Raw genomic sequence first — 13,711 nt, forward strand, 5'->3', positions numbered from 1 at the left:
AAGCTGAAGCTAAGTGGGTTGGGATATGCAGCAGGCTAATTAAATGTGAGGTTGGCTTCTTGGTTGTTTTTGTAGCACAAAAAATGTTTGGGGGAATCTTCAGTGAATTTTTTATTTATTTAAAAGTTAGATGTCTATGGAGATTCTGTCATCCAGCTCACTGGAATTTCTGGTTTTCCTTTGAAGATGTTTCACTTCTCATCCAAGAAGCCTCTTCAGCTCTGACTGGATGGTGGAGAATGGAAGGATTTATACTCCTTGCAGACAGCTGGTCATTTGCATTCTCTGCAGAATGCAGAAAGTCCAGTTGCAGCTTGAAAAAGCACCTTTGAGACTTTCTAACCCAGATAGATCTTCTCTCGTCTTAACTTCACGTTGTGTTCAAAGTGCAATTATAGAAATAAGCTGGAGTTCAACACTACTGACACAAAAATGGTGCCCCAGCTTGTCAACAAGTAAAGAGCAAGTTAAGAAAAAGTGAGAATAGCAGACACGTTTCGTTGGGGGATTTCTGGATAAATAACTAGAAACGGGGGCTGCCATTGACCTTCAATAAAACATTACTCACATTTTTCTTCTGTTCACATTTTTATTCAACTTTTAGTTTCCTAAATATACATTAACATCCATCTATATTACACATTTAACACAAAGGAAAGGACAAAAAATGACCAGCACGCAAAACTTATCCTAACTTCCACTCCACATGTAACTGTCCTATTTTTACACGTGGCGAGCTTTTTTCCTCTTACAATATCATTTTGCTCGTTTAAAACACTGCATTACAATCCAAGAAAAAAATGATAAAAAAGAGAAAGGGAGTGACAGCAAATATAGTGTGTGCTTTTTAAAAAAAACTAAAAATGACTTCTTTGAATCATTTTATCAGAACACTTTTTTTGTCATTTGCTTGTGCTTCTGCTATTGTATGTTTTACTACAATGAAATGGCGCACATTTTAGAGAAATAAATTGCTCTGACAGGGTTCTAATCTCAAAGTCTTCACCCGACAAAGATACAGCCTTTCTTACTATAGGAACGTTGAGTAGTATTTAAATATCTATCCAATATCTAAAAGTAAAGATGGCGTAAGTAAAAGTGAAAGTCCTTCCTACAATGCTGAACCCATTTGGCATCCTCAAACAGAAGGTTTCAATTGGGTTGGAGAAGCAGTATCTCGGCCAAGTTTAATTTCTCCAAAAATAAATTCTAATATTATAAACTGCCATGAGTTTGGTGTCATATTGCAATTAATTTATCTGGAGCTCTGTGTAGCACTAAACAGATTCTAATAACTTTTAAGTTATCACAACTGATTGAATTAAATTTCTCAACCAAATATCTGCATTGCCAATATATAGATAATAATTACCTTGTGCCTCTTTCTCATCCCACACTTACCAGTCAAGCAACTGGTATCATTGGCAAAAGCAAATTTTGCCATGGAAAAAAGAATCAAGATAATTTAGATGTGCTTTAGCCCAGCAGGGAATAATACTTTTGACTGATCTAGCCAGTTTTTGTGTTAATCATCACCCAATCACTATATTTGTATTAATTCTAGGCAAATAAAGGAAAAAACACAGTCCAACTTATCCAGCCAAACCAATTTTGCCCAAAGCAGATTTTTTTAAATGTGCTCCTTTATTTAATAGAAAACTGTAAAAATTTACACTGATGGCTTATTCATTTGAAGGAGACAGATCTAAGGCAATAATGAAAAAGCATTAAATTTCCTAACAACCCTTATTTTGCTGGAAAGAAAGCCTAAATGTAATTTAAAAAAAAAACACACAAAGCATTAAGTGTCCTCAAGACTGGTTTCAAACTGGGAATAATACTGTTCATTCATTTGAAATTATGAAATTTAAATTCATATTGGAGACAAATAGGACAGTTATTTTAATTCAAAATAAAAGCAAAATAGCAAAAGAGAACAAAGAGAAACATGTTCACAAGATGGATGCATCAAGTATTTTTCAACACATTTTTTAGACCATGTTTGTTAAAATCATCAGAACAAGACATCAAAATTACAGCAAATTAAACAAAAAAAAAGCTGATTTTGCTTCCTAAGCCTGTTTCCTGTATAGTTTCCAGTGCAATACATTTTTATTACGGAGATAGGCGTTAACTTGGATGCACAATTCTAGCAGCCTTGCTTATTCAAATCACTGTAATCCACAATTTAAAATACGAATTTTATTCGTTTAATCTGGAGGATATTGCCAAATACATCTGGTCAGTCCAGTGTATGTGTCCATAAAACACTTAGAAGGAATACAGAAGTTTAGCTATCTTTTACACCAAAAATATGAACACAGGATAGCTCCATACAATTATAATCAGCTTAACCATCACCAATAATTATTGATCTCACAGCCTTATTACACTAGAGATTGATAATCACACTTACTAGAAGAAGAATGGCGGTCTGTGTTAACACACTGTATTTAATGTGTGGTTTGGGGACTACGTGGTTGGGAGTTGTACAGCAGAAAAGGGTCCCACGTTAAAGTTAAAAAAGGCAATGGCTGGTATAAGCACTTCTATACTATTAAATACGCAGCGAGTCATCTGAATTGTTCCCAGAACAGAATTATATATTTGGGTGAGGGAGCAAGCAACACTTCATTCGTTTTTCTTTTCTTTGTGCTTCAGGAGTTTGTTGACCTCTCTTTTTGCCATTCCAGCGTATTTGGAAATTACCCCGTGTTTGTTTAATCCAGGGAACAACAAGACGAAGCACACTTTAAAAAAGCAAAATAAAAACAAGTTATCATTTTAGTCTTTTTCTGTTCCAATGTAAATGTTCCCACTTGCTGGCAGAGGAAAACTACCAATTTTTTCCAGGCCTGTCAGCTTTATCTATTGCTTACCAACAAGATAAGTGAGGAAGAGGTTATGAACTTGCTGTCCTATCCAAGCGATCACAGCTAACAAACACACCATTGTTGTGAAGTACTAGAAGAGAGATCATACATAACCATTATAAAATACAGCTTCTGAAGGCATTATAAAATGCTTTATTCAGTTCAACATTTCCTCCTGGCTGTTAACAAACAAAATATCAGTAGTTCAATGGCTCATTCTGGGGAAGATTTTATTTTACGTACTGATTCAAAGATGTGACAATCTGATTATCCTCAAAGCATAAATATGCTGTCAGGGACTCCTAGTAAAGTTATCGCTATCAAGTAAAAACAAAATATAATTATTAGATGGTAGGTACACTTTCTAAAGTCCGCATTTCAAAACTTATATTTAAATCAAGATGGATGCCCTTTAAACAAATGCAAATCAGGTGCAGCAATTAAAGCCTTTGATTTTATTGTCCTAAAGGTGCTTTTTCAAAAGGCAAAAATTCTCATCCAAGGAAGCCTCTTCAGTTCTGTGTGAACTGAAGAAGCTTCTTGGATGAGAAGCAAAATGCCCTCAAGGAAAAATAAAGGAAGTCCAGTTGCCTTTTGAAAAAACATTTTTTTTGGCCTTGATGACTGAGAATTCCCATAGACTTTGATTTTACTACACAGACTGTAATCTAGATTGAGTTAATCATGTTATGGGATTGGACATCTTCCAAAAATCAAATAAATTACCATTTTAGGCTTTTCTTCCTTAAATGTGAAGAGGCGTTTCCACCAGCCAATGATTTTGCGACGTGTTTTCACCAGGTTGCTGCAGATTTCATGGAAGCGCTGCTGCTGTTCAGTTGTCCTTTAAGAAATTTTCAAAGCAAGACACTGATATTTTTCCTCTCTTGAACAAAACATTCAACCCTGCATACACATTCATCCTTCATTTGCTCTCTTTCCATTTTTCCTACACCCGCCAAGTATCTCCTTAGCCCTATTAACCCTGTGTCAGGGTTCCAAGGAACACCCCCAACGAAATAAAGCTCTGAGGCTTGAGGTTCCTCAAAGTTCCAATTTATTAGATGTTATGTTGGCACAGCTGGGAAAACACGAAACTGAAAGCTTCCAGGTTTTCCACACCCAGTTGACAGTTCACAGCCCTGTCCCACACCCACAAGTTCATCACATTGTCCAATCAACTCTTCACACTCAATTAGATACAATCTTCAGGCAGTCTCCATCAGACACAGGATGTACAGAATGTTGTTATGACTAATTTTCTACCGCTCCAACAACCACCCGCACCCAACTTCCCCAGTTAAAATATGTGGCAGTTAAGAAGAAGAAAAAAAATTGCCTTTCAAAACTGACACCCTGGCTATTATCTGTTAGGTTTTCCATACATTTAAGATCTAAGTTGATCCAATATATCTCTGTAATTTTCTGTATTTTATAGAACCTGCATCCATTTGCACTGGCTACATAGGGATGGAGAACATATCACAAACTGCAAGCTGAAGTTTAATTTAAGATGGTAGCTTCCCATTGAATATTTATTTGGTTCATATCCTACTTTTTGTAACAGGGGCTCAAGGGGTTACCATACATAGTGCTCCCTCCTTCCATTTTATGGAGTTGGGTCAGCAAATGATGATTTGCAGCAGGGAGGTCCCTTAGCTGCATTACCTCAAAATGTTCTGAGTCTGCTACTGATGCATGTTATTGTTTATTAAGTAAGCAAAATAAGAAAGAGGAAAAAAAACCCAAAGAGGAGTTTGACTCAGCCCAGGGGTGGGCAACTATAGCCACTTTACAACCAGTGGACTACAACTTCCAGGATTCCTGAGCGAGCAGGAATTGGGAGCTGAAGTCCACAAGTTGTAAAGTTGCCCACCCATAACATAAGCCAATAATTATGCTGGCAACAGTGGAAAGTCGGGAATAGGTAGATTGTTTTCACGAAGGGCTGTTTATTGCCAATTACTAACACATACAGTTCACACGGCAAAGGGTTGATCAGCGCTCATTTCTTTTCTTGTGTGATTTTTTTTAAATTTTTTTTTTAAAGAGGAACCATTCATGGATTTTAGTATTCAAACATACCATTTACTGGAACCAAAGATTCTAGGAGCAAGAGCAGGTACAAGATAGTCAGCCAGACAAAGCAACATGACAAAGCAGGAAACGCCTGAAAGAACAGAGGGGTCCAAATAGTAGATCAACCTGTTGAAACAAAGGAAGAATTGAGATAGTAATTCAACAATTAAAGCAAAACGTATGCAATCCAAACCAGACAGGCAGACCTGCAAGTTACCCGATCTTGAGCCATAAAGGACCTGATGAATAACAACCAGCACTTTTGAATTACACTCAGAAGCCTACTGAAACCCAGTGTAGCTTCTACAGTTGTGAGGATACGTAAGCATATTAAGTTGTACTCTTAACTAACTTGTTGCATTCTGGACCAGCTGTTATACATAGGACTGCCTTCAAGGGCAGTCCTACGTATAGCACATTGCAGTCATCCAAACATATCTAGCTTGCCGCCCCATGTCCACTTCCTTAAAACCAACACGCTCAAACTAGGTAATCAGGTAATCAAGTTAGACTGCTGTGTACAAGGCAACATTCAATTCAAACCAGATTCAAGCAATTTTATCCATTAGACACCTCAAATAGAAGGGACAGCAATTCGATTTTTTAATTAAATTTTAATTTAAAATTAGATAAATGTTAACTAATGCAACATTTCTCGTTGCATCAGAATTGATCCAGTATTTATTGCCAATCATTTGCTGGGTTCTCAGCCAACAATATCATCTGCATGCGAAATTACAAGTCACATTCATGTTCTACCAACACACCTCCAACATCTCCACAAGTACTTGTAATTAAATACATGAAATTTTAGCTACCTCTTAGAAGGCAAAATACAAGGATTAGTATGCATGGTGCACTTTAATTAAAATTTGCAACCGATACATAATAACGAGTGCACTGGAGGGAGGGGGAAAGGGACAGGAACAAGTACAAGTACAGCTCTGAAAAAAAAGATTGTTTTGCAACGTATCTTGTTTCTGCAACAGAAACATAACTTGACTAATGGGAGAACAAGCTTAGCAGGTATTAGGAGGGAGCTGAAGCAAAGAAAAAAACCTATTGGACTTTGGAAGACACAGAAGTTCATTACCAACCTGTCAAAGAAACTAGGACTGAACTGTAACAATTGGTATCCTCTACAACCTGATATTCTCTAAATGTAAAGTCTCAAACAAAAATGGACATTAAAATATCAGAACTATAAATCCTGCTAAGATTTCTATATTACTTTGTGAATATCGCTGCTATAAATTGAATAGTAGATTAAGCCACTTTTTTAAAAAATCTAGGTTCAGTCACTGATGGCTCCCACTTCTAATTTTTTTTAAAAAGCAAGTATGTTACAAGGGACAAGTTGTATAATCTATTTTGACACTTAAAAGCAGCTACATGTTTGCACAAACAGAATTCACTGCCATCAAAGAAAACATTCCTCTGGGATAGAAAGGCCCCGGTTCAGTGAAAAAAAAAAAAAAACGGGTTAAAAAAAAGATTTTCCTACAACCCTCGGACCCAGCTGCTCTGTGTTTAACACTGGACGTAACTGCAGCCATGTGATTGATATCACCTTTACTATGGCTCTGGTACAACACAGGGCTGGGAGAGTGCAAACAGCTGCCAAATAAGGGAATGTAACACTGTTGAGTTCTTAGAATGCTTGTACTTAAATAAATTGTTCTAATCTCTTTAACTTCATCCTGTGATTTCTAGTCACGGTAAAGTTTAACGCAAGCAATCTGTTCTTTCCAAATTCAGATTTTATGCTGCTACTGCGGATTCCCACCCCCTCTTTTGGCAGCAGTTTTTTTAAGCCAGGGCTCTTATCCTGAATGTGTTCTAAGGGAATACAACCCGCCTTTCCCGTATCTGCAATCAGTCATGCATCTTATTTCATAAGTTCTGCTGAGAGATCAGCTGCCTTCGGCTTACTTCAGCTGTCACTCAGCCAGCAGGTCTTGTGTTAGGAGTTCAGTGAAGAAAAACAGGCTATTGTGTTACCTCTGTCAAGAGACCAAGCTCTCCTCAAATCTCACAAAGCAGCCATTCCATTAAGCCTCCTCAACTATTTCTACACTAACTGGCTATAAAGGGTAGTCCTCAACTTACAACAGTTCATTTAGTGATTGTTCAAAGCTACAACACTCCAAGCATCACTTATGACCGGCTTTCACACTTACAACCGTTGCAGCATCCCCATGGGCACTTGATCAAAATTCAGATGCTTGGCAATGGACTCATATTTGTGCCGACTGCGGTGTCCCGGGATCATGTTTTAACAACCTTGCGATGAGTAAAGTCAAGGGGGAAGCCAGATTCATTTAACAACCATGTTACTAACTTAACTACAGTGATTCTTTTAAACAGCTGTGTCAAGAAAGGTCTTAAAACGGGGCAAGACACACTTAACAAACGTCTCACTAAGCAACCGTAATTTTGGGCTCAAGTGTGGTTTTTAAGTTGAGACTGCCCGTAATATGAAGTGTAAATTTACAATCTGGTGCGTATCCTTTTTTCCCTCCCATTACATCCTTCTTTCTGTAGTATCTTATAGAAAGTAATATTAGTACCAGCTCTACTAACAGAATATTCTAAATGGGCCCAAATCCTAAATTCCAGTCTCAGTTTTGGAAGGCATTTTTCTTTTTTGCTTCTTAACTGCCACATATTTTAGCTGGGGAAGTTGGGAGGGGGTTGTTGTTGGAGCAGTAGAAAGTTAGTCATAACAACATTCCGTATTCAAGGACATCCTGCGTCTGATGGAGACTGCCTGAAGATGATGATGATGATGATTATTATTATTATTATTTGCATTTATATCCCGCCCTTCTCCGAAGACTCAGGGCGGCTTACACTATGTCAAGCAATAGTCTTCATCCATTTGTATATTATATACAAAGTCAACTTATTGCCCCCAACAATCTGGGTCCTCATTTTACCTACCTTATAAAGGATGGAAGGCTGAGTCAACCTTGATTGTATACAACTGAGTGTGAAGAGTTGACTGGACAATGTGATGAACTTATGGGTGTGGGGCAGGGTTGTGAACTGTCAACTGAGTGTGGAAAACCTGGAAGCTTTCAGTTTTGGGTTTTCCCAGCTATGCCAACATAACATCTCTAATAAATTGGAACTTTGAGGAACCTCAAGCCTCAGAGTTTTATTTTGTTGGGGGTGTTCCTTGGAATCCTGACATCCAGTCTATTTCAGGTGCCGGAAATTTCTCATTTTGCACACCTCCACTTGGTACTGATATTTGCAAACCATTTTTAGAGCCCTTCTGCTTAAGAGGACTAAATCTTTTGCACACCTAATTGAAACTGTGCCATCAATTTATGAAACGGTATTAGCACCAAGTATGCTTTAAAAAGCAGATTAATTTTAGAGAAGCCCCTTCTCATTATTTGTTTTGCTCTTTCGTGATTTCCCAGCCGGTCTTTCTTTTAAAGAAAATTAAGACAGCGCCCTAAGTCGACCCCAAGACTTTCTTTCTGCGGCAGCCTTTTAGTTACATAAAGGAATCCTCTTCGCTTTGGTATAGCACTGCGGTGTCTTGAAAACATACTGACTAATTTAGTTAAAAGGGTTGTTGGAAAGTAATGTTAAAGTGATGTAACTTACAGAAAGACAACAGACACGAAGGAAAGCATGGCAGCTGGAAACCATCTTTTTTCCCAACGAAGGATCTTGTCAGTCACCAGAATCACTTCACCCCATCCCTGCAACTGTTCTTCCAAGCCAGCTGTCTCTGCAGCCTGCAGCAAAATATTAAAAGGTATGTATGTACATTCCGTAAGCAGGACATTATTAAATAATGACGTCTGCAAGATTTCTTTCTTGATGTTAAATTTAGAATAATTTGTAACTGAAGACTTATAATTTGAAGGGGGGAAAGAGGTGAAAGATATGAGTTTAGTTAAACATTGTGTACCTGACCTTGCTGAATCACTGAAGCAAATTTGGTACCCTTAATAAATCATTCTGCTTGTTCCTCTTCCTATTAGCATAGCTAGCTTAGCAAGTATCACAGAAAAACCACAAAGGAAGATCCACAGTTCTGTGAGAAAAACCAGCAGAACGAAACTCATGTACTTTTTTTTTTTTCTTTAAATAGCTCTGGGCATATATTAGTTCAGCAAGCAAGAAGTACATTGTGATCACATTTGCAGAAAAGGGATATGGTGGGTGTTATATAATCAGCAGGAAGACATGTAAGGAAGATCTGCCAAATACTGCATTTTTCAAAGTGATTCCTTCTTAAGGTTCTATCACCTTCGGTGAGCTTGTACGGATGCAGACTTTCACAACAACTGTCAATCAAATGGCAATGAGATTCCTAACTAATGGGCCTGAGAAGTGAAAGTGGTTATGCTCTGTAGCACTCCTTGACAGCCCACATGCAAGTAGACAGCCAGTTGGGTGTAATGGTAAACATTCTGACCTAGAGACCAGATGACTGTGAGTTTAAGGCTTGCCTTGGGCATGTCCAACATAATCTTAATGATCATCATTTCCAAGGAAAGCTGGTATCTTCCAAACAGTTGGGAGGTCCACAACTCCCACAATCCTCAGCCTGCTGCAGGGAATGCGGCCCTCCAGGCAGGCCCCCTCGGCATTATCTCAAGACCTGGGGAGAATAACTCCCATAAGAACCAGTTTGGTGTAGAGGTGAAGGTGCTAGAAACCAGGAGACGGTGACTTCTACACCCATCTTTGACATGGAAGCAACTGAGTGACTTTGAGCCAGTCCTTCTCTTAACCACCCTGCAGGAGGAGGTTATAGGGGAAAAAAGGCAGCAAGAATATTAGGCATGTCTACCTCCTTTACAAAGAGATTGGGCAGCCATTTGCCTGGAATGGTATAGACAAGTGATGGCGGAACCTTTTTGGCACCGAGTGTCCAAACCAGTGTCTGTGCATGCACTGGCACCGGAAACCCGAAGACCAGCTGGCCAGTGCAAGCATGCCTATTTTTTGCCCATTTTCGGGCAGTTTTTGGGCTGGAAAATGGCCAGAAAACAGCCCAAAAATTGCCTGGAAAACGCCCCCAAAACGGCCTGGTATTGGGCCGTTTTCAGGCTGTTTTCCAGCACTCTGACACAAAGACGCAAAAACCAGAAGAGCAGCTGGCGACGGCGCAAGTGCCCACAGAGAGGGCTGTGTGCCACCTCTGACATGCGTGCCATTCACTGTCACGGTTAAAGAGTCTCCTGCTTGAGCAGGGGGTTGGGCTAGAAGACCTCCAAGGTCCCTTCCAACTCTGTTATTCCGTATTCCGTAAATCAGGACAAACTTGCATTCTAGTGGAAAAATATGTCATCATTTAAGCCTCGATAGCTCTCTGAAATATTTCCATGCCCTGTTTGATTTAAGGTAGGATGTAGAGCTAATTGCAAAACAGAACACTGACACATGGCTATCCAGTTGAGTTATCGATTAAAAAGGTGGGATAAAAACAGATGATGTATGTTGAGATATGTATGGTTAAGTAGTAGTAGTCCTCATCTTACAACCATTCACTTAGTGACTGAAGTTACAACGGCAATTAAAAAAAGGGACTTATGATCGTTTTTCACTCTTACGATCATTGTACCATCCCCGTGGTCTCATGATCAAAATTCGGAGGCTTAACAGCTGGCATGTATTTATGACAGTTGCAGTGCCCTGGGATCAAGTGATCCCCTTTTGGGACCTTCTGACAAGCAACGTACGTCAATGGGGAAGCCAGAGTCACCTCACAACTGTGTTACTAACGTATCAACTGCAGTGATTTACTTAAGAACTGTGGCAAGAAAGTCACAAAATGGGGTAAAACTCACTTAATCACTGTCTTAGCTGAGCAGTGGAAATTCTGGGCTCAATTGTGCTGGTAAGTCGAGAGCTATCTGCATTTATGTTCGGGGGAAAAACAACCTCCTGTTATTTAAAAGATCTTGGAAACTTCCAGATTGGGTTGGCCATTGCAGGACAGGCTATCTGGAGGGCAGGAAACAACCATCCTGGTCTGGCAGGGCTTTATCAAGCAGAAATAGAATAGAAATAAAATAGAAAACAGAACAGAATAATAGGAACAGAAAATAGAATGGAGTGGAATGGAATAGACTAATAGGAATAGAATATAGTGAATGGAGTGGAATAGAATAATAGAAACAATAGAAATAGAATATAGAGAGTGGAATGGAATAAAATAGGAATAGAATACTGAGTTGTGCGGAATAGAATAATATAAATAATAGGAATAAAATATAGAGAATGGAGTGGAATAGAACAGAAATAGAACATGGAGAATGGAGCGGAATAGAATAATATAAACAATAGGAATAGAATATAGAAAGTGGAGTGGAATAGAATAATAGAAACAATAGGAATAGAATATAGTGTGTGGAGTGGAATGGAATAAAATAATAGGAATAGAATATAGAGAGTGGCGTGGAATAGAATAATAGAAACAATAGGAGTAGAATATAGAGTGTGGAGTGGAATGGAATAAAATAATAGGAATAGAATATAGAGAGTAGCGTGGAATAGAATAGAAACAATAGGAATAGAATATAGAGAATGGAGTGGAATAATAGAAATCACAGAAATAGAATGTAGAGAATGGAGTGGAATAGAATAATATAAATAATAGGAATAGAATATAGAGACTGGAATGGAATAAAATAGGAATAGACTATAGACAGTGGAGTGGAATAGAATGGAATAGAATAGCAGAGTTGGAAGGGACCTTGGAGATCTTCTAGTCCATTCCCCACCCCGCTCAGGCAGGAAACCCTATATACCCTTTTCAGACAAAGGGTTGTCCAATCTCTTCTTAAAATTTTCCATTGTTGGAGCACTCACTACTTCTGGAGGCAAGGGGTAGGATGGGGTGGGGTCATTTTTAACATAACTCCCGTGTTAATTACAAGCTAAGCAAACCCAGGGGGACACAACCTGCTGCTCTGTCTCGTTAAGGTCATTCCTCCCTTCTTTCTCTTCCCCCAACCCACCCACCCCCAACCCTTCCCAAACTTTTCATGCAAATCCAGCCCCGTCGAGTGTTTTTTTTTTAAACCCCCCCCCCAAAAAAAAACCAGGCGTGAATCGGGTCAAGCACGCCGTGCGAAGGCAGCTCGCCTTACAGACGAGCCAGAGGGGAGGGGGTGGAATGCCGAACCCCACCCCACACCCACCCCTGGGAAATACACGCATCTAATGCGCGCGCACGGGCTGCGTTCACACGTCGGGGAGGGAGCTCTGCGGACGTTCTGTTCTTTCCCACCCCCCCATTCCTCCTCCACGCCGTCTTGCGCAGCGGTTGGAGAAACCGAGCGGCGCCTGGGGGGGAAAAAAAGGGGGGGGGCCGCAGGAAGGCCGACACACCACACCGCCTCACAGGGAGAGACGCCCCAAAAGGCTAACCAGCCTTCCTTCCTTCCTTCCTTCCCGTCCGCCTCAGACGGGCTTCCTTGCCCGCAACACCCCCGAGCTCCGGGCAGCCGCTTCCTTCCGCGCCCCCTGCCCTTCCTCCACCCACCCCCCGCTTCCTTTCCCTTCTTCGGTCGCTCGGCCCCCTCACCCACCAGCAGGTTGGTGCTCCGGTTATCGCCCTCCGCCATTTTGTGCGGCAGCCGCAGCAGCGCGCGCCTCGTCGTCCCGTCGCTTCCCTGGCCTCGCGCCGCCACGCCACGCCCCCTTTTTTTTCCGCCAAGCAACCGCCTTTCCCGGGTGGGTGGTGGAGTGGGGGGTGGGGGGGGAAGGCCCTCGCCTCTTTCTTATTGGACAGGAGAGCCCTCTGTTTGCTCGAAGGCGGGTCCTTTTCTGCCGTTGCTCGGGTTGGCGCGTGAAGGCGGGCGGGAGGAGAGGAGGAGGCGGCAGACAAGCCCCGCCCTCGAGGAGTGGAGGGTGGGAAAAACGCCTGAGGGAAGTCAGTGGACGGCCGCAAGGGGGCTTGAAGTCCAGCCCCCATAAGCCCCAGCCGGCGAGCATGATGGGAACCGTCCTCCTGCCTTTTGAATCGGCTTGCCGTCTTAAGTCAGGGGTCTCCAACCTTGGCCACTTTAAGCCTGGAGGACTTCAACTCCCAGAATCCCCCAGCCAGCTTTGCTGGCTGGGGCATTCTGGGAGTTGAAGTCCTCCAGGCTTAAAGTGGCCACGGTTGGAGTCCCCTGGTTTAAGTACTTGTACTCCCATTAGGTGGCTTGGTGAAGGAGAGAGAGGATGCTTTTGATTTGTTGCAAAAGTACTTTTAGAATAGAATAGAATAGAATTTTATTGGCCAAGTGTGATTGGACACACAAGGAATTTGTCTTGGTGCATATACAAAAAAGTACTTTTATAAAGATTTGAGATGGATGATGTTACTTAGATGGGTAATGAAACGTCTGCAAGAAAACCACCAAGCTCGGAGAGCACCAAGGACTGGACGTTTCCCCTAAAAGGGTCAAATATTTTTAGAGGACGTGATTCCTTTACCAGCAAAATTAATTTCAGTCGGAAGTGTTCCAGAGGAAAAAAACCACAGTGGGAAGATGCTTCCCAATGCAAGCTTACTACTTTTGCACACCACCAGAAACCAGAACCTGCATTCAACCGAAAAAGGATGTGCTCTAAAAGCAAAGCACAACAGGAGGGTGAAGCAAACTTAGGTTTCACCTTGTATTCATGTATTTTTGTGTTTTTAAAAGGATACAGTCCTGACCTGCAAGTGGGTAAAATTTTTACACTGTAAAAAGGCCGGATGGGTGGGTGAGAAAATAGCAACTTTTGTATAAGTT

At 40.9% G+C, this 13,711-nt stretch overlaps 1 protein-coding gene across 1 annotated transcript; it reads right to left on the reverse strand.

The window, feature by feature from the left end:
- Nucleotides 1-569: 569 nt before the first annotated feature.
- ARL6IP1 (ADP ribosylation factor like GTPase 6 interacting protein 1) lies at nt 570-12,672 on the reverse strand. The gene is made up of 6 exons (XM_058157606.1): nt 12,518-12,672; nt 8,574-8,707; nt 4,959-5,078; nt 3,600-3,717; nt 2,880-2,964; nt 570-2,750 (listed from the first exon to the last, which is right to left on the reverse strand). The coding sequence occupies exons 1-6, from the start codon at nt 12,551-12,553 to the stop codon at nt 2,632-2,634; spliced, it is 612 nt and encodes a 203-aa protein (XP_058013589.1). The 5' UTR covers nt 12,554-12,672; the 3' UTR covers nt 570-2,631.
- Between the last annotated feature and the right edge of the window lie 1,039 nt (nt 12,673-13,711).

Source organism: Ahaetulla prasina, chromosome 14, assembly GCF_028640845.1.
Source record: "Ahaetulla prasina isolate Xishuangbanna chromosome 14, ASM2864084v1, whole genome shotgun sequence".
Classification (NCBI taxonomy): domain Eukaryota; kingdom Metazoa; phylum Chordata; class Lepidosauria; order Squamata; family Colubridae; genus Ahaetulla; species Ahaetulla prasina.